The sequence below is a fragment of the Callithrix jacchus genome, chromosome 16, assembly GCF_049354715.1.
Source record: "Callithrix jacchus isolate 240 chromosome 16, calJac240_pri, whole genome shotgun sequence".
NCBI lineage: Eukaryota > Metazoa > Chordata > Mammalia > Primates > Cebidae > Callithrix > Callithrix jacchus.
In genome coordinates this window covers 27,036,403-27,059,024 of record NC_133517.1, presented here as the reverse complement: position 1 = coordinate 27,059,024, position 22,622 = coordinate 27,036,403, and the positions used below count along the sequence as shown (strand labels likewise).

Sequence of the window (22,622 nt, the reverse complement as noted above, 5' to 3'; positions counted from 1 at the left end):
ACTGCACTCTTTCTGAAAATCTGTTACTAGTGAATGAATAGCTTCCATAAAGCAGGGTAGGCGAATTCTGATGAGGGCACTCACCGGTAGTTTCTAAGGAAAACAACAATGCTACCTTGTCATTGAAATAAATAAATAAATGTATTTATTCATTTATATTATTTATATGTATTTATATTATATTTATATTATAAATAGATATTATATAATATATAATATCTATATTATATTTATATTATAAATAGATATTATATAATATATAATATCTATATTATATTTATATTATTTAAATATATTTTAATGACGAGGTAGCATTGTTGATTGTGTGTGTGTGTGTGTGTGTGTGTGTGTGTGTGTATCTGTATCTGTTTGGTAGGGGCACAATAATACTGTCACCATATCAGGGGAGTAGATTGCTTTAGAGAATCTGTAACATAAATTCAGAAGTTATCTCACAGCACAAAGGGACTTGACCAAAGATCATGTATGTATTTCACAAACTGTCTGTCATCAATATTATTTTGAAATAGAAAACTTTGTTTCTGCTCGTTTAGATTTAGTATGTTTTTGGTATGAAGCATATGTACAATTTTGATGAATTGGCAGTCAGATATGGTTGGGTGGTGATGATGGTACATTAAATTGAGCCCTCTGTTTTTTAGCCATGCTGGAGAAACCAGAGAGTAAGTGTGTATGTGGTAGGGGGGATGCTGCCCTTGAGCATCAGGAAGACCTGCTGGTGTTGACGCCCACTTCCTTCCTACTTCCTCACATCTTTCTCTTCTAGCCTTTTGACTCTGTTTGACCAAGTAACAGATTTTTCCACAACCCCAGGAAATAATTTTACATCACATCATGTAGATTTTGAGAGATGATTTAATTACTGAAAATTCAGTAAATATGTAAGGCAATGATGAATTTAACTACTTTTAAATTGCTGCTTTTGAAGAGTAACTTTCGACAATAGATTGTTTCCTAAGGAGAAAGTACTTAATATTTGAGTGTTTTTTAAAAGGAGTCTATTTATGTTTATGATTTATGTTCATTTAGGCAAAACTTGTTTTTTTGAAATGATTTTCTTGTCATTACTCTGAATGTTATATCTTCTCTTCCATGTCTTTACAAAAAATTATTAATTCAATATCGACATATGTTGTTTATTTTTGTAGTTAAAACAGAGCCAATGAGCAGCAGTGAAACAGCTTCAACGACAGCAGACGGGTCTTTAGACAATTTCTCAGGTTCAGGTAAGGAATAAACAGTAGATTTTCACATCAATACGAAGCATTATTTTTCCCAGTTTACTCATATAAATCTCTCTGTGTATGTATGTTTGTATGTATATGTGTATATGTATGGGTATATATACGTATAAAATAGCTTTGCTCAGAGTCACATATTACCAATTCTGTTTTTATTCATTGTGAAGAAGTAGCCAATAAAGGGGATAAAAAGGGTTTTATTCTCCTGCTTTTTTCTACTTATTATCTTTATCATGCTGATGACTCCTTCCCCATTCTCTCTTAGGTGTATTGTTTTTCCAGGCCTTCAAATTTGGTTAGGCAAAATTTGTGCTCTACACTTCTAAGCAGACTTGTCAAGCCATCTTGCTAAGTAACTGTCATATCAACTATAGATCTAAATTAAATAGACTCTGCAAGGCAGCATTAAGTTCTTCAGTTAGGTTTAATCTCTTTCACATTAAGAAAACCTGCCTCCAATAAACAAATATTCAAGTTTCACAACTGTCATCATGAAATCACTGATAAGAAAGTGACTGTGATTAAAAGGGGACTGTGAGAATGTGATTATATATTTGCCAAGTCACCCAGCCCAACTTGGAGTATTTCCTTTAAAAATTATTTCTATCGGAAGTAATTCTTAGAATTTTGACGGCTTATATATTGTTTTCTATAATTTTAGCACCTCTCAGTTGGAAATGCTATAATTCTGTCAAGTCGTGATTTATTTACTCAAGCTCTCAGGATCGTTTATTTAATACATATCACAACAAAAAGGAATTGTAAATACAAAATTAAATGCAAACATGCAACTTGGATACTAATGATACCAGGTGAAAGCAATACAAAATAACAAAGGGTAAAATAACTGTTTTTTCTTTCCTAAAAGATTTATTAGAATTTGACTTTTGCCAGGTAATATAGTTGGTGCCATTCTGAATTCATAGGTGTCTGAAAATGGTCCTGATGCAGGGCTTAATGGGGTGAGACCAGATCATTACAGTACAGTTTGATAATGCAGACGGAAGCTCAGAGAGTCCAAAGAACACCCAGGAAAGGACCTAGTGAAAACCAGGTTGGGGTGGGGTGATCATGGAAGGTGTCTTGGAGTAGATACGCAGTCTTAAAAAGTGAGTAGGAAAAAAGCACTGGGAGGGAGATGCTAGACATATAGACACTCCATGAGAGGAGACAGCAGCACAGATGGCATGGAGATTTGGGGAAGTGTTAATGGTTCAGGGTTCCTGGTGTGTGTACAGTGTGAGAGCGAGGGTGTGTTGCAGAGGGAGGCAGGGGCCAGAGTCTAAAGCGGCCTGTTTGAGCTGCATGGAATTTGTTTTCTCCTGAGTGCAATGGGAGGCATCAGAGGAAGGGGGTTGCATGATCATATTCATAAGACAGAATTGTGGCCACAGTGGCAGGATGAATTGGGGGCAGGTAAGCTGAAGTGGAAAAGTCAGGTAGAGTTTTTTTTTGTATTAATTTGAGCAAGAAACAATGAACATCTGAGATAAAGCACTGGCAATGGGTAGGGGAAGGTGATGGATTTGGAACATTTCACTTACGAAGCAGAATTTATAGTGGTTGGTGACCAATGGCTATAGGGGTAAATGAGGCAGAGAAAGAAGTTGAGAGCTAGGAAATGGAAGAGGAGCATAGTTGACAGAGAAAGACAGAAACCTGTTTTGTACATGTTGACTATAAGGCAACATCCACCTGCAGATGCCAAGTATATGAGGATTTGGAGCTCAGGGAAGATTTGGCATGGGAAATTTGAAAGTGTACAGGGAGGTCAAGCTAGTAAGGTAAGCAAGGATGAAGACAGAACTCATGGAAAGCTAATATATATGACATGGGCAGAGGATCAAATGAAAACAAGTAATTCAGGATAAAGCAACAGTCTTGGCAAGGCATAGTGGCTCACACATGTAATTCTGGCACTTTGGGATTCAGAGGCAGGAGAATCACTTGAGCCCAGGAGTTGGAGGCCAGCCTGGACAACATAAGGAGACCTATCTCTACAAAAAATAACTTTCAAAGAATTACCTGGGTATGGTGGCATGCGCCTGTGGTCCCAGCTACTAAGGAGGCTGAGACTGGAAGATCACTTGAGCCCAGGAGTTCAAGGTTGCAGTGAACTATGATTGCACCATTGCACTTCAACCTGGGCAGCAGAGTGAGACCCATCTCAAAACAAAAACAAAAAAGAGTGTTGAACTGGAAGCAAAGGCAGGAAAGAATTTTAAGGAAGCACTGTCAGCATGATGGATTTGTACACAGCTCTTGAGAATTATTGTTAAAATATGTTTTGAGAAGATGTTGACTATGTTAAGAGAAAACATGTTATGAAAGAGTCATATTTTCAGTATAGACACAGTATTGCTTTCCTAAAAGGGCATCTGTATATACAGATAAGGGCCTGTGTATATGGGTCTAAAAATTAACAGTGATTATCTCTGAGTGGTGGAATACAATTTCAATGTTATTCCTTCTACTTTTGTCTTTTTTTCAAATTTTTTGCATTGTATATACATATATATATGTATACGTATATAACATTTATACTTTTAAAAAGTAATACTTTTAAAGTCCAAGTTAAAAATTATGTGCTACAAAGAGATAATAAGTTTTTAAAAAATATCTATGGAAAATAGTATTGCATCACTATCACTGTTTTTCCTGATTTTGCTAACTGTGCTGTGGTAAAAGAATGTTTTGTTTTAAAGAAATATACACAGAAATATTTATGGTAAAAAGATGTTATACACAAAACTCCAACAGAATGTGAGGTATATATGAGTTTTCATTCACACACACACACACACACACACACACACACACAGGAAATCAAGGATAAAGCTAATAATAACATATTGGGTAATTTGGATGAAGGATATCTGGGAAGTTTTTGTGCTGTTCTTTCAACTTTTCTGCAAGTTTCAAATTATGTCAAAATTTAAAATTTAAAAAATTACAAGCATCAGAGGGTTAACCTGTAGCAATTTCAGTAGATGGATGAACATTACTTACCCTTGTCCCTGATGGACCACATGACCAACTTCTGTGTATGTAGTAGAGCTCTTAGCAGATAGTATATGCTCATAGTTTATTGAACAAGTAACTTCTTCATGATTTCATGAAGAAGGTGGGGGAGTGAAAATGGGGAAGAGAAAAATGTCTTTCAAGTATATAGTGATAAAAAGAAGGGAAGGAAAGGAAATTCATCAGAGAGAGGGATGGCATTTAGGAGGTCAAGGTGGTTTCATACTGCTGACACAAACTCAACAGGTAGAGGTTAGAGGTACGGGCAAGCAGGGGGATAATTGATAGAGGGAAGTCCCTGATGGGACAGCAATAGCATGAATTCAAAACAGAAGTGGAGCAGCCTAGAAAAGGAATAACTTTTCCACTGAAACACTGGGGAAGATGCATTTGAAGTGGGCGAGGTGGCAGTATTTAATTCTTCTCTTCAGACCCTCCAACAGTTCCAATTCGTTTCTATGGGTAAAAATCAAATCCTTAAAAAGCCCGCAAGCCCCATTATCATCTGCCTCAGATCCTGTCTGACCTTGTCGCCTGCCTCCCTTGCTTACTGCTTGCTCTTCCTCCTGTGTGGTAGACGTGCTCCCAGCATAGTGCCTTTTCCCTGGCAGTCCCTTCCCTGTATGCCTACCTGACTCTCCCTGACTTCAAGTCTGTGCTGAAATCTCACCTTCTCCCTGAGGCGCACCCTGACCACCCGACTCAGTGCAGCTCTCATGTTCTACTTCTGTTCTACCAGGCCAGATTCCTCCCTACTCTTTCCGGCCCAATAATTGTGAGCCTTTTGCAAATGCTGTCATTTTCTTGTGCATTATGTTTAGTGTTGGACTCTCACCCCACCAAAACATAAGCTTTTGATGGCAGGGATTCTGTCTTATTTGGTTCATTTCTGTATCCCTTACCCCTTAAAACAGTACCTGGCACATATTAGACACTCATATATTTGCCTAATATGTGCCACGTACTTGAATTAAAGAAAACATGAATGAATGAATGAATGATGGCATCTGCTTTTTCCTCTGAATCAGAATGAGAGAGCAGTGATAGGTGTGTGAGCTTGAGAAATTGGAGAAGATTGAATTTGATGTAGTGAATGCTGGGGAAGTCTGAGGCTGCCTAGAAATAGGGAAGAGGATGGACAGTAGAGCTGAAGGTTGAACAAGGCTGGAGGTAATGAACATGGCCCTGTATGGTGGAGTGATTTTTCTCTACAAGGGCTTCGTAGCCCATGTAAAAAGACACTGCGCTTGATCCAGGATCCAGGGTTTGCCAAGTAAAGCATGAGAAAATATGAACTTAAGAAAATTGAGAGTACCAATAAAGGAATAATAACTTTGCATGTATTCAAGACCAGTAGAAATAGTGAGAAGGTAGGGGCTAATACCTTGAGAAAGAAGAGATGTAAGGGGTTCTTCATCTCTTGATGAGGTTGGAGAAATGAGAATAAAGGAATGAAGTTTCTGGACAGAGGTGATGTTCCTTACTTAAAGTCAGTGAGGCCTGCACCACATGCCTCTGTAGTTAGTTCCTCAGCCTTCATCACAACTTATAGGATTAATTCTCAGTGTCTGTCTTCCTGCTGAACTATAGCCCTGTGAGAACAGATTCTGTTTGTATTATTCAGTTATAGTCCTGGTGGCTTCCATGGTATAGAGCACATAGGAGATGTTCAATAAATGTTTGCTAAGGAAATGAATGAATTGATCAATATGATTATGGCTTGAGACTATGGAGCAGGGAAGAGGGGCCGGGAGGTGGTCTTGAGCTTGATGACTGAAGTGGAAGGCCAGGGTTGAGGCCTAGACAGACTGAGAAAAGTGGTGGATGTTGGGTGATATTGGAGCTTGTAGGGAAATGTCACCAAATCCTAAAGTTTTTGATAAATGTAGACAGTGTCCAGGATGTGGGTCATTCATGGAAATGTTGAAGAACTGTCTTGAACCCCAGAGAAAGAAAGATTTTGTGGAAGTAGAAAACCAATGGTTTGGAAGAAGCAACAACGAAAATATGTTTTCAGGTCTTTGTGACATCTGGAATCTGAGCGAGCAAGCAGCCTCAACTTGGAAAAGATGCACAGGAGAATTAAGGGCTTTGGAGAAGGGCTTAGTTGAAGGTGAAGGGGTAGGTGGTGGAGAGGCTGAAGCTATAAAGGATCTTGTTTCCCATATTTGGATTCTCCGTGTTGAATACAGAGGAAAGAATCGGAGAGCATAGGGGTTGGGTGAAGGCATGGGAAGCACAGAGCACCCTGGAATCGATATTCTCTTGTATTCATTTTCTTTGCTCTCTCTTTTATAAATTAAAGATACAAAAGTCAACATACTGGAATGGCTATGAACAGGGCTTAGAATTTATAAAAGAAAGAAGTCTCTAAGCCCTTAACTCCAAGCTGTTCTTTACCTCTGTGGTGACCCCTCCTACTTTCTTCTCCACAGTGACTTAAAAATTCACATGAACTTACAGATTCCCATCCTAACTTTTATTAGTGTCTGAAGAAAATAGGCAGTGAGGATAAAGAAGAAATGGAACCACTCTGATGTTGGCTGTTTCTATCTCCACCTCTCTTTCAAGGAGCCCTAGCACCTGCAAGCCTTAAGGACCTAATGAGCTCACTCTTCTAGGGAAGCCCTCAGGTATAAGGTGGGGGAGAGTGAAAGAAAGGGAAAGCTGGTTTTCCAAGGCAGTGGCTGAATTGAAAATTGCAGTATTGCTTATCATGGTTTCATAATATTGTAAAGTGATGCCCATTTACTCTTTACCAATGAAAAGCAATATTTTAACGATTTAAATTTTAAGAACAATCGGGATTGCAAATAAAGTGTTTTTAATATCTTTGCTGCCTCTGCCATTTCTACAAAGCCTAAATTTGTTATTAAATTGTTAAGCAAAATGCTAGTTGATCTCCAGTGATATTTTAAAATTGAAAATAGAAGCAGGAATGCTTCCAAAGGAGAAAAAAATATTGTGTGACAAATACGGTTTCTCTGTTTAATTGTTCATAAAAGGTTTACTCTTCTAGGTCTAATTCATTCAGCAGTTATTTATTGAGCACCTACTATATGCCAAGCAATGTTTTAGGCGGTGAGAATATAGCAGTGAAAAGGTAGACAGGGTCTCTGCCCTCATGGATCTTTCATTCTTTGGGAGAGACAGATAATACATGGGTAAGTGGTAAGTGTTAGTGTATGTAAATAGGCAATGAAAAGTGCTAAGAAGGAAATAAAAGCTGATCAAAGAATTTAGTAAAGGAATGGATGGGAGTCTCTTTTAGAAGAGAGGCTTCCTAGGAGAGGGCATCTGAGCAGAGATCTTGGTGAAAGGCAGGAATAAGTTTGGGTTCAGTGAAGTGTGATAGGAGGATAATGGAGGGCTTGGAGTTGAGGATCGGGGGCTTTGTGGCATAACTTAATTTATGTTTTTCAGAGGTCACTGTTTGTTGCATGGAAGGTGCTTTATGGGGAGAAAGGTGAGGTGAGGGCATGTGGAAGCAGGGAGACCAACGTTTTCCTGGCTCGGAAGAAAGATGACTGTGTTAGCTCATGTCTTCTTAGAAGAGCCACCAAGACAGGATTAAATGTGCCAGGATTTAGTTAAGGGAAAGGAGAGAGGGAAGGAAGGGAGGTTAAGTTAGGTGGGAGTATGGTCTAAGGACATTTTAGCAAGGCCATCAGAGGAGCCCAGCTCTCTCAGGAGCAGGCCTGCCTTAGTATCCCTGATGCATCGTCACTGGTCCGGTGAAGCCCTTTAAAAATATGCCTTGACCCCCGCCCTGCATGGCATGGATGGATTGCAGAGCTTAGCAGCTAGGCTCTTTTTCACCTTCATCCCCTGCAGTGGAAGAACCAGGAGGTTCATCTTCTGTTTGCCACAATGTTGGTGACTAGAACAGAGTGATAGATGAGAACTTTGAGGTTTGGGGTCTATTTTGAAGGGAAAGCAGACTGGACTTATGATAAAAGGGTAGGTGGGGTGAGAGGGAAAGAGAAGGGTCAAAACTTACTTCTAGGATTTTGACCTGATTGTCTGGCTGAATGGTGTTGACATAAAGGAGCCTGGGGGAGGAGTGAGCGGAGAACCTGCCAGTTGCAAGAGTTCTTCCCAGCGTTTGCCCAAGATTGTGATTATTACTCACTTTGGGTTCTCCTCTCCCTTCCTACAAAAAGATTGGAGGAGCTTGTTTCTATGTTGGACATAAAGTGCAGTAATTGAAAACAAATGTGCTAAACAGATGAAGTTGTATTGGTTGTCTGTATGTTCCCAGGGCTCTGTGGCATGTGTAATTTTGAGTTTTCTAAGGATAAAATGACCGTTTAATTTGATCTGGGGTCATTCTCTTTGCTTTAGGAGGTTTTGGTCCCATGAAATTAAAATGAATCTGAATTCCTGGTTTACTGTTTAGAAAGTTTAAAGTGCTTCATGCCATTAAGGAAATGGTACTTGAAGTATAAGATGGTAGATTTTTTACCACAAGCCACACAGAGATTGTGCAAGCCATACAGGGGTTTGGATTTAAAGAAAGCCTGAAAGATACGGCTTACTCTATGGCCTTTGACATATTCAGTAATTTGAAGCATACCTAACTAGGTGATTAGTTACAAGACAGCATTGTGGGTTCTTCACATTTATTTCCTAAGGGATACTACCTACACCAACATGTTTGATAGATTGTATCTTATTCCAAAGAACCAAATTTAGGTTTATTATGTATGTGTATAAAAAACATAAAATATTCTTCACGTTATTGTGGTTTTAAAAACTACTTTGCTTATGACCTAATTTGCACATAATTTTTAGACAAATAGTGTGTGTTGATTCCCTCTACCACATGCCAGGCCCTGTCAGGTGCTAAGGAGACAGGATAGTAAGATCCATGGCCCCAGAATCCCATACTGAACAGAGGAAAGTAACCATCTATACACTTCATATCCTAATTGTAATGTGATGTTGCGGGGGGTGGGGGGGGTGCTACATTGCCAAGGATTGCAATGTTCCAGGAAAAGTACAGAGAAGGAAGACGTTATCCTAAAGAGAAAATGATGTCTTAGTCTCTGTGGTGGAGTGTTTATCAAGCAGAGCAACGAAGAGCTTTATAAGGAAGAAGAGTCTAGTGTGAACAACAACCAAATCAGACATAAAATGGATGGGCAGTTCTGAAGTCTGGGAGGTTAGATAATCAACCCAGGAGGGAGCTGGAGCTTGAATCCTTTGTATTCTCTGCCAAGGAATTTGGAATTTATCCCAGGGATAATGTACACTGTCGAATGATTGTGAGCTAGCGGATGGATATGAAGAAGTTTCCATTTAAGAAAGAACAGGGTGGTGGCAGTATGGAAAGTCAGAAGGCAAAGGTGGCCATCCCTGAGTGGGACCAAAGGAAAGTGGCTCTGTAACTGTTCCAGTAGTCCAGTGAGACGTCATTGTGAGGGCCTAGACCAGGACAGGGATCCTGAGAGCAGGGATGGAGTATGCAGGACAGACCAATAGGCAATTTCCGGACTGGGGTAGGTAAGTCACTTGAGTCATGAAATAGAGGGAAAAACAAGATGGTTGTGAGGCTCTAATTTCCATGCAGGGGGTCAGAAGATAGTATGTTTTGGTGGGAAAAGTTAGGCAGACCTGGGTTCAATCTGCTTAGATGTGTTACTCTACTTCTGTCAGCCCCTAGTTCCTCATATGTAAAATGGAGACAGGAAATCCAGCCTTAAAGTATTTTGTGGGACAGATGGTGATCCATGAGCAGAGTTGAAAACACAGAAGGAAAAGACAAGGATGGCGTAAAAGATAGTGGGAATCTGGGAAAATTATCTCAGTCTTCACAACAATCCTATGAGGTGTAGATGGTATTATTGCCGTCATTTTATAGGAGAACATATGGAGACATAGAGGGAGTAACTTGACTAAGGCCACATAGAAGAATTGGGATTTGAATCTGTGCTGAAATTAAATTCTGATTCTAGAACCTAGGCTTACTTCCCATATTCTGCAGCCTCCTAAGACTTTCATCATATATATACACACGTTTTGTGTATATCTTCTAAATTAGAGCTTTATGAGACTTCCTTTACTCTGTGTGGTAACCCATAACCCTGATATCTTCTATTCTGTTGTTTGTTAAAAAGAAAGAAAAAATAAAAGATAAAAAATTGCTTGGTATAACATATTAAGTTGAATTTATGGACTTTTCATGAGCCACGACCCACAATTCAAAAAACATAGACACAGAGCTAGAAAAGAATAAATGGGGTTTCTATGGCTTCTGTCATCAGGTAGCATTGCATTTTTTTTTTTTTTTGCTGTTTGGTTTTTAGCCAATTGTTTTGAACTCTTATTGTCCCAGGAAGAGATTACTTCTCTGGTAACTCTGCTGGGTAAGTCCGTGTTACCCTTGGCCTGCTTTCAGTCTTAGAAGAGAGGCACAGAAGAGGTTTTAGTTGCAGATGACCTGGGCAAATGGTAGCACTCATAGTTCAAGTGTTCTCTCACCAATCCCCCTGTCTTATTAATTGCAATCTTTAACTAAACATCCCACTTATTTGTCACCCTTCCCATGTGTATCAGACAGAACTGGTCCTTGCACCTTCGCATCTGCAGCATCTAGCACAGCACCTGGAACAGAGTAGTGACTCAGTATGTGCCAAATGACGGGGTACCAGCTGGGCTGGCTCACCATCTCTTCACTACAGACACTGTCTCTGCCAAGCAGCCAGCCAGATGTTTGAAGTCTGGGAGCTTGCAAGAGTGGTACTAATCTAGATCTACTGTCCCTAGATGGGCCTTGTTTTTGACCTGTTTTACATGGAAAGGATTGCTGATAGATCTGAAGATTCTAGTCCAGCCTCCCACTGCCCTCCCAAACACAAGCTGGAAAATTAAATTTGAGAAACAAATGTACCAATGTGACAATGTGGAAACTATATGAAACTTTGAGTACATGGAACCTTCTAAAAGGATTTTAGTGTAGAATACAATTAATAAATAATAGAGCCTCTGAAAGTAGTAATTATTGGTAGAAGAATAAAATAAACTTATATCTTACAATAATTGCACCCAAAGAATATGCATCTTAGCCTGGTAGAGATTAGGGATTTGAAGGAAAGAATATGTACATGTAAACCCCCAAATGTAAGTATGTGTAGATATACATGTGTGTATATAGACAAATGTATATGTAGATTGACTGTTTACGATGAAAGAAGCTGAAACTGCTGTTTTCAGGACTTCGTTAACACAAGTTTTTTGCTTCTTTATTAGTTCAGAATTAGAGTAAAAGAACATTTGTTAGGACTTTAGGGCATTATTGAATCAAGTTAACCTGATTAAGAAGAGAAGTTCTGCTTGAATGCTTAAATACCTCCTTAAAAAATAAAGGCAGACCTTTTAGTTGAACATTGAAGTTGATCACATATAAATAAAAGGCAAAGGAACACCCAGATCCGCACGGGAAAAAACAGGCTTAGCTTGCAACTTGAGAAATTTAAGATAGTTATAGGAATGCATTTTTACTAAAAAACCATTGCTAAATCAATGCAGGCAAATGAGGATCTATCCTGTTTCTTCTCACCTGAGAGAAGATTAGACCACGTTCCTTGGTAATACAGCCTCAGGTTTGTGTGTTCTGGCTGAGCACAAACAATAGGCCAGCTGACCTCACATTCCCACCCAATCCTGCAATTCAGCTTCAGACCTCCCCTTTCAGCACGGCTTTCCAAACAGTAGCCAGGCCTTCTTGTACTCTTCAAGTATTGCCACTGTAAAAACTCATAGCATGCTGACAGGTATTTGAGAAGATTGTGATGATGTTTTCTAAGAGTTCATTTGAAACTAGAGCCCTTAATCAGTTTCTATTCGCTTCTCTTTATAGTTTAACTTTCTGTTAGGTGGAACCGTATGAAATTGCTATTTCTGCAGGTCACAAAGGTCAGATATCTGAAATTTCTTATGACCAACCTATAGTTGAAAACATATCAGTGTTTTCTATATACTTTGCATTTTGCTTGGATTATGGTGCATTATTTTGTTTTGTTTTTTTCCAGCAATTGGGAGCAGTAGTTTCAGCCCACGACCAACTCACCAGTTCTCTCCGCCACAGATTTACCCTTCCAAGTAAGATGTATTTTCTCTTAATCAATAAATAACTTCTCTGAGTAGACTTTTATTTGTTTAAAGTCATGTCTGTGCCCACATGTTCCATCTTAATTTAAATGAAAGTGCATTTCATAGAGATGTAAACATATTTACGCAAATTTATTTTGAGCATCACGTGGTAGAGACACTGAAGTATTTCAGTGCTTTGTCAATTCTATGTGAAAGTTTTACTTTAAGATACAGTCTTTAACTGGAATTTGTGATGTGGTTGTTAATTGGTTACCTTGCATGTTTCCATCTAATGCATGGGCTTTCTATTTTCTGTCATTTCTGACAAATAGCAGACCATACCCACATATTCTCCCTACCCCTTCCTCACAAACTATGGCTGCATATGGGCAAACACAGTTTACCACAGGAATGCAACAAGCTACAGCCTATGCCACGTACCCACAGCCAGGACAGCCATACGGCATTTCCTCATATGGTGAGTTGACAATGCATGTGGGCATGAGTGTATTAACATATTTGAGTGGTACTTAAAGACTGAATCCTCAGCCACTTTAGAAAGTGTCGTCACCTTCTGTGTCTAAATTCTTCATATGATTGTTTCTAATGAGCATTGTAAGAACTGGCAGCTCCTTATCTTGAGGTCAGAGGTAGCAAACAGATTGTGCGGTTCATATGCCTTCTTGCTCTCATTTTTCTCCATTTATATCTCAACCCTGAATTTGCCATTTGAGAGCTGGGCTCTGGAATCCAAAATATTTTTGTGAATATTTGTGATAAAATGTCTATGAATGAAGTCTTTTGGGGTAAAGATTCATTTCCTATTTATCAGATGCCTAGCTGTGATTAGGGATGTACAAGTAGAATTCAACAAACTCTTGCTTTAAATTCAAGGTGGTAATAGTCTCAAACTGCAGCATTATCACCCATTGGGAAAAGCGATCTACATACCACAGCCTGGACTGCACTTTGAAGAGGCAAATCAGGAAACATTTAAAGCTCACATGGACATTTGTTCCTTCCCACCTGGAGATTATCTTTATCTTGGTGTAATTTAACTCCCTTGTTACGGGGTCAATACCTGTAAATTAAAAATAAATCCAACAAAATCCCAAAGCTTAATTTAAAAAAAAACTCAGAATTGTAAAATACCTTTCCTTTCATTAAATTGTCATTGTAATTCTAAATAGATTGAACTGAATAGAGACACATGAATTATTGGCATTTTATTAAGAAAATAAAACTAATGATCAAGGAATAGTATATAGATACTTGACGGAAAGGACTGACAAAGTTTTTTTGTGACCAGTATACTAATTGTGCTTCTGTTTGAAACTGTTTTGTAGTATTCTTTTCTGTAGTATATAAAAAGAATTAATGCTCTTCTTTAAGTATTTCATTAATAATTAGAAGGTAAATTACTTATTTCTTTTAATTACATCTCAAACAAAATTGACCATATATGAATTTCTTATAAAATATATACAAATAACCTACATTAGGTATGACTTCAGCATTTATAGTTTTATTTTAAAACCAGCTGAACTGAATGTTATCTAGATAGGTATTTTTAATGTAAACTTTAGAGACAGCCCTAAAATGGAATTTTGAGAATTATTTCTAATTTCTATAACTTTTATTCACAGTTTCTCAAAATAATATTAGATATGGATTAAGTTTAGCTGGAATTTACTTTCAAACTATTCTTGGACTAAAAGAAGAGAAAGAATCAGCTCCCATTCTATAATAGAAGTCAAGGCAGTCTTTGATTTATGTTCTCCAAATTTATTTGTGAGATGGTTATTTGAAATGTAAACGTACTTTCCAGTCCACACAGTTCTAAAGTACTGTCAGCCTACCAGTGCTGCCATGGGAAGGCACCATTCCTGTCACGGCCCTGGCTGCCAGCCACACACCTTGGTTCTTCCTTCTCTCCCTATTCAGTCTTGGGGAACCTGCACATCTTCCTTTGCCAATTTAGGAGTTCTGGGTTGGGTTCCTCCACTTCTAAGTCACTAATGAATGTCCTTGTCTGAAATAGCTGTTCAAAGAATGCGAGATGAGCAAAAAGATCTGGCAATGGAATCAGAACTAGCAGAGTGAGGATGGGGATTTTAATGGGATAAGTGGGGGTAGGGGAGGCGTGAGAGTGAGGCTCAGTGTGAAGGCTTTGATTCCAGAGTTTTTCATGGTTATAAATTCCCAGGGAATAATTTTAAGTTCTTAGCATTTTCCTAATCACCCTGTCTTCTCTTTTGGGACCTTGAGTACAAGGAGATGCCCCAAATACTTCTGATGTAAAAGTTCTATTTTAGGGGGCGCAGTGAATTGAAAAATGCGGCATCCTTCTCCCCTTTGCTCATTCATGAAGGAAGAGCACTTAGCTTGGGTTTTAGCTGCTGATAGTCAAGGCCCAGATAGTCTTAAAAAGCTTTCTTCAGGGACTTGTGCTCCTAACTTTTTATTGAGACCCTGTAAATAAAGATTGGTGTATCTTTTTATCATGAGAATGATAGATCAGTGGGGAAACACAAATCCATTCTGTTCTTTGCCGGATCTGCTTGGAGTCTGCTAGTGATACGAGTTTGCCACTTTGTAGAAAGAAGTTATGGAGATAGGCATGGCTATGGGTGCTTTCTACCTTTTTTTGCCTTTTCTTATATGTTCTTATCACAAAGATCCTCATCTGGAACCAATAGTTTAAAACAGAATAGAAATACATGAATTATTGGCATTTTATTGGTAATTGAAGGCTGGAAGCAGATCAGTGTAGCCTCAAATGGAGCAAGAGGGGGAAAATCCCTAGGGGTGGCAACATGGAAAGAAAGGGATTTTCTAGAGGCATCAAGCCACCTGTCTAGGGCAGGTATATTTCTAGAGACCATTTCTATGTATGGGTTATTCACTGTTTGGGGATTACCTCTACAGGGAAAATCACATTTTTAAAATGTCCAAGGTTGTATTAAGACTTAAATGTTAAGGTCATTATGAAGTTATTTAGAGATACTGCAGGAATTAAGGTAAGCACTCTCAGCCAAGAGTCAGATTCTCTCACTGCCTTAAAATAATTATCTAACTTCACTCAGCTGATGAGATTCCCCTAAAATGGAAATAAACAGTAAGACTACTGTGTATTCTAGATCCTAAAGATATCATTTATCTTAAGTACAAAGCAAAATTATTCAAAAATGTGAATTCCCTTGGCAGAAATTTTCTTCCCCTCTCTCTATGAAAATGAAGGAGAGTTGTTAACATGTATGACTGTCTTTAATTATGAGTAATTAAAGACAGAGCTGAGCCCCATACCTCAGTGCTGCCAAATCCAAAATTATGATGTCAGCCTGGTGTTTGGGGAGGTATTCGGGGAGCACAATAGACTACATTGAAAACAATTATAGTCAAATATTTCACACTAAAAGGGACAAAAGGGAACTGCTGGTCAACCACACTGGTTTATAAATCACTGCTGTTTTATAGGATCCAGCTTATTAGTGTTCGGCTCCCTTCGTGCTTATTTTCTGATAGGACCTAGAAACTCAGGAGGAGCCTTTTCACCATGTTGCTTAGTTCTGAGCCTGGTATTGACTGCTTCTTTGGCCTTCAAAATGACTTCGTACTGAAATCAGCTTTGTAGTAGAAAGAGTAAAGGGCGGAAAATACTGTGATGGTATAGGCTTCAAGTAATCTGTTTTGTTTTGTTTCTAGAAAAAAATGATTTTAACACTAGTCAGTATAGCAACTTTGAGATCATTAAGCTAAAGCTTAATTAGGCTATTTCTTGGCTGTGAAGGAGATGATCTACAACTTTGACATTAATTAAAACAAAATGAAGTATGAAAATATCTCACTGGACTTATATTTTGTAGAAGGGCTTTATGTTAAAGTGCAGTAAAACGAGAGAATAATGTGAACAGGCATTCAAACATTGTACTTTAAGGTATTACACTGTGTGCATATGTACCCTTTATTTTTTAGATAAGACTGGGGAAGCATTTATAGTTAAACATTTGTGGAAGTATATGTTCTTTGTATTTACCAGCTTTTGAAAATGGACAGATAGATAAGCTATCACTAACTGATTTAGGTGCATTGTGGGCAGGCATCAAGACTGAAGGTGGATTGTCACAATCTCAGTCACCTGGACAAACAGGATTTCTCAGCTATGGCACAAGCTTCAGTACCCCTCAACCTGGACAGGCACCGTACAGCTACCAGATGCAAGGTCTGTATACACACATTGCTATTTTCCTTAACCCTGTAGGTTGATAGTTAATTTCTAAAGTAGAATCTGATGTTCCATGTAAATAGTAAATGATGACGGCAAGTGGATTGGGCTTAGAGGCAGGACACTTGCATCTAGTATGGCTTCTCACTTACCTATTTTCTAGGCCTAAATTTCCATATTTATACCATCGGGGGTTAGACTGAATAATCTATAAGATTTTTTCCAAAAAGCACTAAGATTTTTTGTGAAGTTGACATTTTTGTCTTAATGTCTTCTGTCAGTTCGAAAAGAAATGAAAAAGTCAAAAGTCAGCCATGTAGGAGGTTATGATATGGTATGTACTCAAAACTTACGTTGGTATTACCATCCAACTTTTCCAAAAGGGCTGTTTTCTTTATTTTCATTATGAAGTAAGGCTTGGGGAGTGGCAGTCATAGCTCTAGAAATAAAGTATGTGATAAGTGTTGAATGATGATCTACCAAAGACCAGTTGATCAGATTTATAGACACCTAATAAATCTTTAAGAAAATGCTTCTAAGAATCAGTCCCTGGGTTCTGTTTTTGAAACAATAGGCAGAACAACGTAAGCACAAGTCAAATGAAATGACATCTGAAAGTTTACATTGTCAAAGCTACTCTCAAGAATACATAGGTATTACTTGTAAGTAGCACATTGTTATCTTGCAAATAGATCTTTGAAGTGCTTGAGAATGGTTCTCACATAATTTTAAACATTTTCCTAATATCTTGTCTTTATTACAGTTCAGGTCAATGAATCATATTTGGCTTTCTAATAGTACCAAGACATAGTTGAATTAAATTCCTGATTACTTCTTTTTGATTGAAGGGGTTCTTTTTTGTAGTTGTTATGGTTTTTATATATTTTATTTTATTCTTTTTTACATTAATATTTGTTTATTGCAGACAAATTAGAAAATACAGAGAAGTGAAAATAATTATAGTCTGTGTCTCATGCATTTATTACTATCATGATATGTTCATCTAGGTATACAATATGGGCCCATTTATAATATAGTATTGCAGCCTGTTGTTTTTAGTAAAAAGTCTATTTTAAGCATCCTTTTACATCAATAAGTTCTGTTCTACAATATCCTTTTAATGGCTACATGGAATTAGTTAAATAGATAGATCCTTTTTAACTAATTCCCTACTATCGGATATTTAGAGCAAGGCTATGCATATCTTATCTACACCTTTAATTATGTCCTTTGGATAAGTTTAATTATGTCCTTTGGATAAGTTTAAGTGTAGAATTTCTAAATAAATTGTTTTAATCTCCTTTAAGGATTTCTTATATATTTAACACACAGGGCTGTCTGTGTGTTAAAGTGTGCACATTAGATAATATCTTTCTTTGAAAAAAGCGTCATTTGGTAGGTACAACATATTACTGCTTTTATACACATTTAAAAAAAATAACATAAAACATTTTTTCTCCTCTTCAGTGGTGGTCATCTTTATCTTATTATTTCTCACAATAAAGATCTTAGCCGTTTTAAATGTTTTATTAATATAGTTCCTGAAGAATCATATACATATATATTTTTCAATTTATCATTTTTAAGAATCTATTTTCCTTTATGGCAAACTACAATTTTAGGGGACAAGATTCATTAAGCTTTTCATATTTGATTTTGTGTTTGATTCAAAAAGGGCTGAATTATAAAGTTTTGATATATTCAGTGATTATAAAATAAAAACTATTTTGTAACAGATAGCGTTTATTAGTAGAAGGATATTATTGATGTGCCCGCTTCCAAAACTCTTATGCAGCCTTGGAAAAGAACTGTTTTTACACATGCTGAATGTCCATTGAGTAAAGGAATATAAAGAACAAAAAGTGATGGAAAGACTTTATTAATGAATTTAACAGTCCTAGGCTCTAGTACTGAAATGGATCGTGAGGCAGACAAGGTCTGTTTGCTCATAGAGCTTTCATTCTTGCCAAAGAGAGAGACGGTAGACAAGCAACCAAATAAATTATACAATTGCAGATTCCTCTGGGAGATAACAGGAAAATAAAGAGCGCTGGAGGGGGTCCCAGGGTCTTCCAGGGTGCCTGTGGTATCCAGGTCTCCTTGGGGAGAAGTGAATCCTAAAAGTGTGAAAGAGGCTAGTGAAGTGCCCTGACAGAGCACAGCTACAGAATTGTGTGGTTCTGGGCCTGAGCCCATCCGCAGCCTTGTGGTTCCTGTCCACCCAAAGCTAAGTACAGAAACTGAGTTACCATCTAGAATCTTTCACAGTCAATAATAAATTTTATGTTTATTGAATCAAATGATAATTTTTAAAGATGAGACATACTCTCTATTTCATTACTTTGTATTTTGCTCAGTAGTCAGTCTGTGAAGGATTGGAGGAAAAAACTGATCCTGGACCTCAGATAGTTTGAGAAATATTGTGCTTGAGAGTTACTTTTATCTTGCTTTTCTCCCAGGTCAAAATGTATGTAGCAGAAACAATTCAGAAAAAGACAAACCATCCACTAGAGTATAGTGCACATAAAAGGGGATATGAAGGAGGAGAAAAGGAAATGAATTTGGAGGAAAATAAAACTATTTTTTAAAAGAAATAAGACTATGTATCTTACCAAATAAGCCATTGCTTTTCTACTCGTAGATTTATTGTCATCTGGGTTTACTGGATATTGCATTAAAATTTTCACGTGTTTTTATCCACAATGTGTACATAAAAACACATAAAAAGTGTTTTTACATCCCTTAGTTGAATGGCCTTTCCAGTGGGACATTAGGACCCATTTCCCACGACTGAGGCATTTTTCACATGATATTTTGCTCAATTTTAGACTATTGGTTATACAGGCTGAGTATTCCTAATCCAAAAATCTGAAATCCAGAATGCTTCAAAATTTAAAACTCTTTGAGAACTCACATAATGCTCAAAGAAAATGCTTATAGGAGCATTTTGGATTTCAGATTTGGGAATTAGGGATATGAAACCAGCATATAATGCAAATATTCCACAATCTGAAAAAAAAAAATTCAAAATCCAAAACACTTGCAGTCCCAAGCATTTCAGATAAGGGGTACTCAACCTGTAATATGACCTCCACATATTAAGCCAGATGATAATATACCATTAATTTGAAACTTAACTTTCCAAAATGATGATGGATAATGCTATGTAATTTGCTACAGCATATATATGGCCAAATCTGGAGACTCAATTGTGATTAATACGTAGTTCTTAAATATTAAATGCAGTATGAATACTGCTTCACCATTATTCAATGATTTTGTGCACCTAGTTGTGGGATTCTGTTGACCTCTGAGTGTCTTTTCAATACATGTTTTTTAATATAGTAATTTCTACAATGTCTAAAAGTATTTTCAGATTTCCTCAGTTCTTTTAATCCTTAATGAATAACTGATTTTTTGCTTATATCAATTTCATCTTATAGCTCTTAAAATGTATTTGAATCCTAGATGAGAATATATTGTGGCAATACGGGGATGGTTCTGCCTAGCTTGATTTGTAGGAAATCTTTTCAACTTTTACAACATAATGACTAGTTACTTAGAGATTTAGCTGTTCAAATTTAATAACATCAGAATTTTGCAATGATAGAACTATTCTAGTAGCCCAGGGGAAATATTCTAATAGCCCCCAAAACTGAAGTGTGACATGTATGTTTCCTCTAAGCATTTTGCTGATTAATTTAAAGAATGTTTAAGATGATCACCTCTTTGGTTCTAGCAGACTAGAAAGACTGGAGTAGAGGTACAGTGAAATCTGGCTCCCTGGTTAGCAGTATGGATTCTGGAGTATGACTGCCTGTCAGTAGTTCTACCATTGCTTTCTGTGGGCCATCAATATGCAGACTTGACTTGTTAACATCTGTTTCCTTATCCTGGAATATGGGCATGAAATCTACTCCCATAATAGCGTTGTGAGATGTCATTGAGATTGTCTGTAAATCACTCTGACCAACCTCTGGTACATAGTAAGATATTCAGATGATTGTTGTCAGTTTTACTGCTCTCATTGCAGTGGTGATGCAGTTACTGTTATTTTCATTATTATCACAGTCCAGCTTTCTGGAGTAGTTTCAGATTAGGTAGCAATATCTAAATGCTCTTTCTCTTTCCCCCACAACACACAAAATGTAATTAAAGTTTGAATATGTGTGTGTGTGTATATATATATATATATTATATATATAAATATATATAAAACAAAATAGATTTTAGCCATGAAAGAGAACTTTAAGAAACCAATAACATAGCAAAAAAAGGGAGCCAGATGTAATTAATATGCTGGCATGGAAGGAAACTTGCTACGGACAAAGGTCAAGCTTTTTGTACATGATACCAGTAAAGCAGGGAGAAACAACATGAAAAAGAAAATCAGAAGAGAGTAAAAGCTGTGTAGCAACAGCAGTGAATGGGGTGTTGGAAAGTAAGAGTGGGGAAGCAAGGAAGAGCCACTGGCAAAACATAAACTCAGCTCTGCAGTGGTAGGGGAGAAAGAGTCATCAACCAAGTCCTTGTTGGTCTTGAGAGGCCCTGCAGTCACTTCTCTGCTTTGAGTGCTAAGAATGGGTGGAGAAAGAGGTCTCCACCAGTCATTGAAACATCAAAATTGTTTAGTTCAGAAGATTAGGGAGGAAGATGGGAATGTGATAAGCTGTGCTATGTAGCAATGGAAAACTCTAGTGCCCATACAACAAAATAAAATAACAGTTGACATTTATTGTGTACTTTTTATATGCCAAGGCTTAATCTAGTTATTTTCCCTGTGACATCTTACAATCTTTACATAACTCTGAACAGTGACTTTAAAAGATAAGAACCTGTGGCTTATGCCTGTAATCCCAGCATTTTAGGAGGCCAAGGTGGACAGATCACCTGAGGTCAGGAGTTCGACACCAGCCTGACCAACATGACAAAATCCCATCTCTACTAAAAATACAAAAATTAGCCAGCTGTAGTGATACGTGCCTATAATCCCAGGTACTCGGGGGGACTGAAGCAGGGGAATCACTTGAACCTGGGAGCAAGAAGTTCAGTGAGCCAAGATTGCACCATTCCACTCCAGCCTGAACAACAGAGTGAAAGTCTGTTTCAAAAAAAAAAAAAAAAGATAAGAATCTGAAAATGCTAACAAATGTATAATATATATTAATTTAGTTTGTATATAATCAACAGTTATTCAAGAATGGCTACTCAAAACAGAATGGCTTAGAATTGTCAGACCTTGTTGCTGTACATACACCTAAATTATAGGTCTCACAGGAGTGGCTTTTAAAGAAAATTGCAAAAAGCCAAAACATAGTTGTTTGGTGTTTAATTGTTCCGAACGGCAGACTTGATCATTAGAACTAAACCATTGCATTACATGCTTAGTTATATAACTAGTCAAACACCAACTCAGGAAACTCTAAAAAAACAAAAACTTCTTAGGAAACTCATTTCTGAGCACTATCAGTGCTTTAACACTTGCACAGCCGTTAAAGACCAGATTTGGCAATTTGTGGCCATTCTGTCACTGTCAAGCCTTGTGAACTGGGCCAGCCTTACTTGGTGCCCTCATTTGCTCCAAGTGATCCTTCTTGAATCACCCTTCCAGCTCCAACTTTCAATGCTTTTGTCCTGCCATGCAGGCTTCTGTGAATCTGACACATGCCATTTTAAACCAAACAAGGATCAGATTTTCATCATGTGTGCTCTAATACCAAAATTCCATGAAATAAAACCTCAGTGATTGGGAAATCTGATTGTTTTCACCTTCACCGCAAGATCACTGGAAAATTCTATTCCTGCTTTAATTTTTCGTTGTGCATCCACTAAAAGATTAGAAACTTGAGTTCAGCAGAGAAAGACAAAGTGTTCTTCTTTATAAACAACTGCAGAGTTCAACCTGAGGAGGTGAAATCTTTGCTTATTCATTTTTGACGTTTTTCTGTTCTACAGTGTTAGCTTTGGTGTTTGTGGAAGAAGTTTTGGAATGGTCTGAGGAGGTTTTTCTTCACACACCA

The 22,622-nt window shown here is 37.6% G+C and overlaps 1 protein-coding gene across 30 annotated transcripts in view; it reads left to right on the top strand.

Moving 5' to 3' along the window:
* Positions 1-22,622, top strand: part of EYA1 (EYA transcriptional coactivator and phosphatase 1) — a 340,201-nt gene that overhangs the window by 207,828 nt on the left and 109,751 nt on the right. For 11 of the 30 annotated variants that reach the window (XM_078353573.1, XM_054246730.2, XM_078353580.1 and 8 more), the window contains 4 exons: positions 1,170-1,247; positions 12,317-12,386; positions 12,710-12,855; positions 16,462-16,599. In XM_078353573.1, the coding sequence (XP_078209699.1) occupies positions 1,170-1,247; positions 12,317-12,386; positions 12,710-12,855; positions 16,462-16,599 (432 nt within the window). The remainder of the gene's footprint in view (positions 1-1,169; positions 1,248-12,316; positions 12,387-12,709; positions 12,856-16,461; positions 16,600-22,622) is intronic. The other 19 variants (XM_078353587.1, XM_078353582.1, XM_078353579.1 and 16 more) reach the window with 4 other exon arrangements.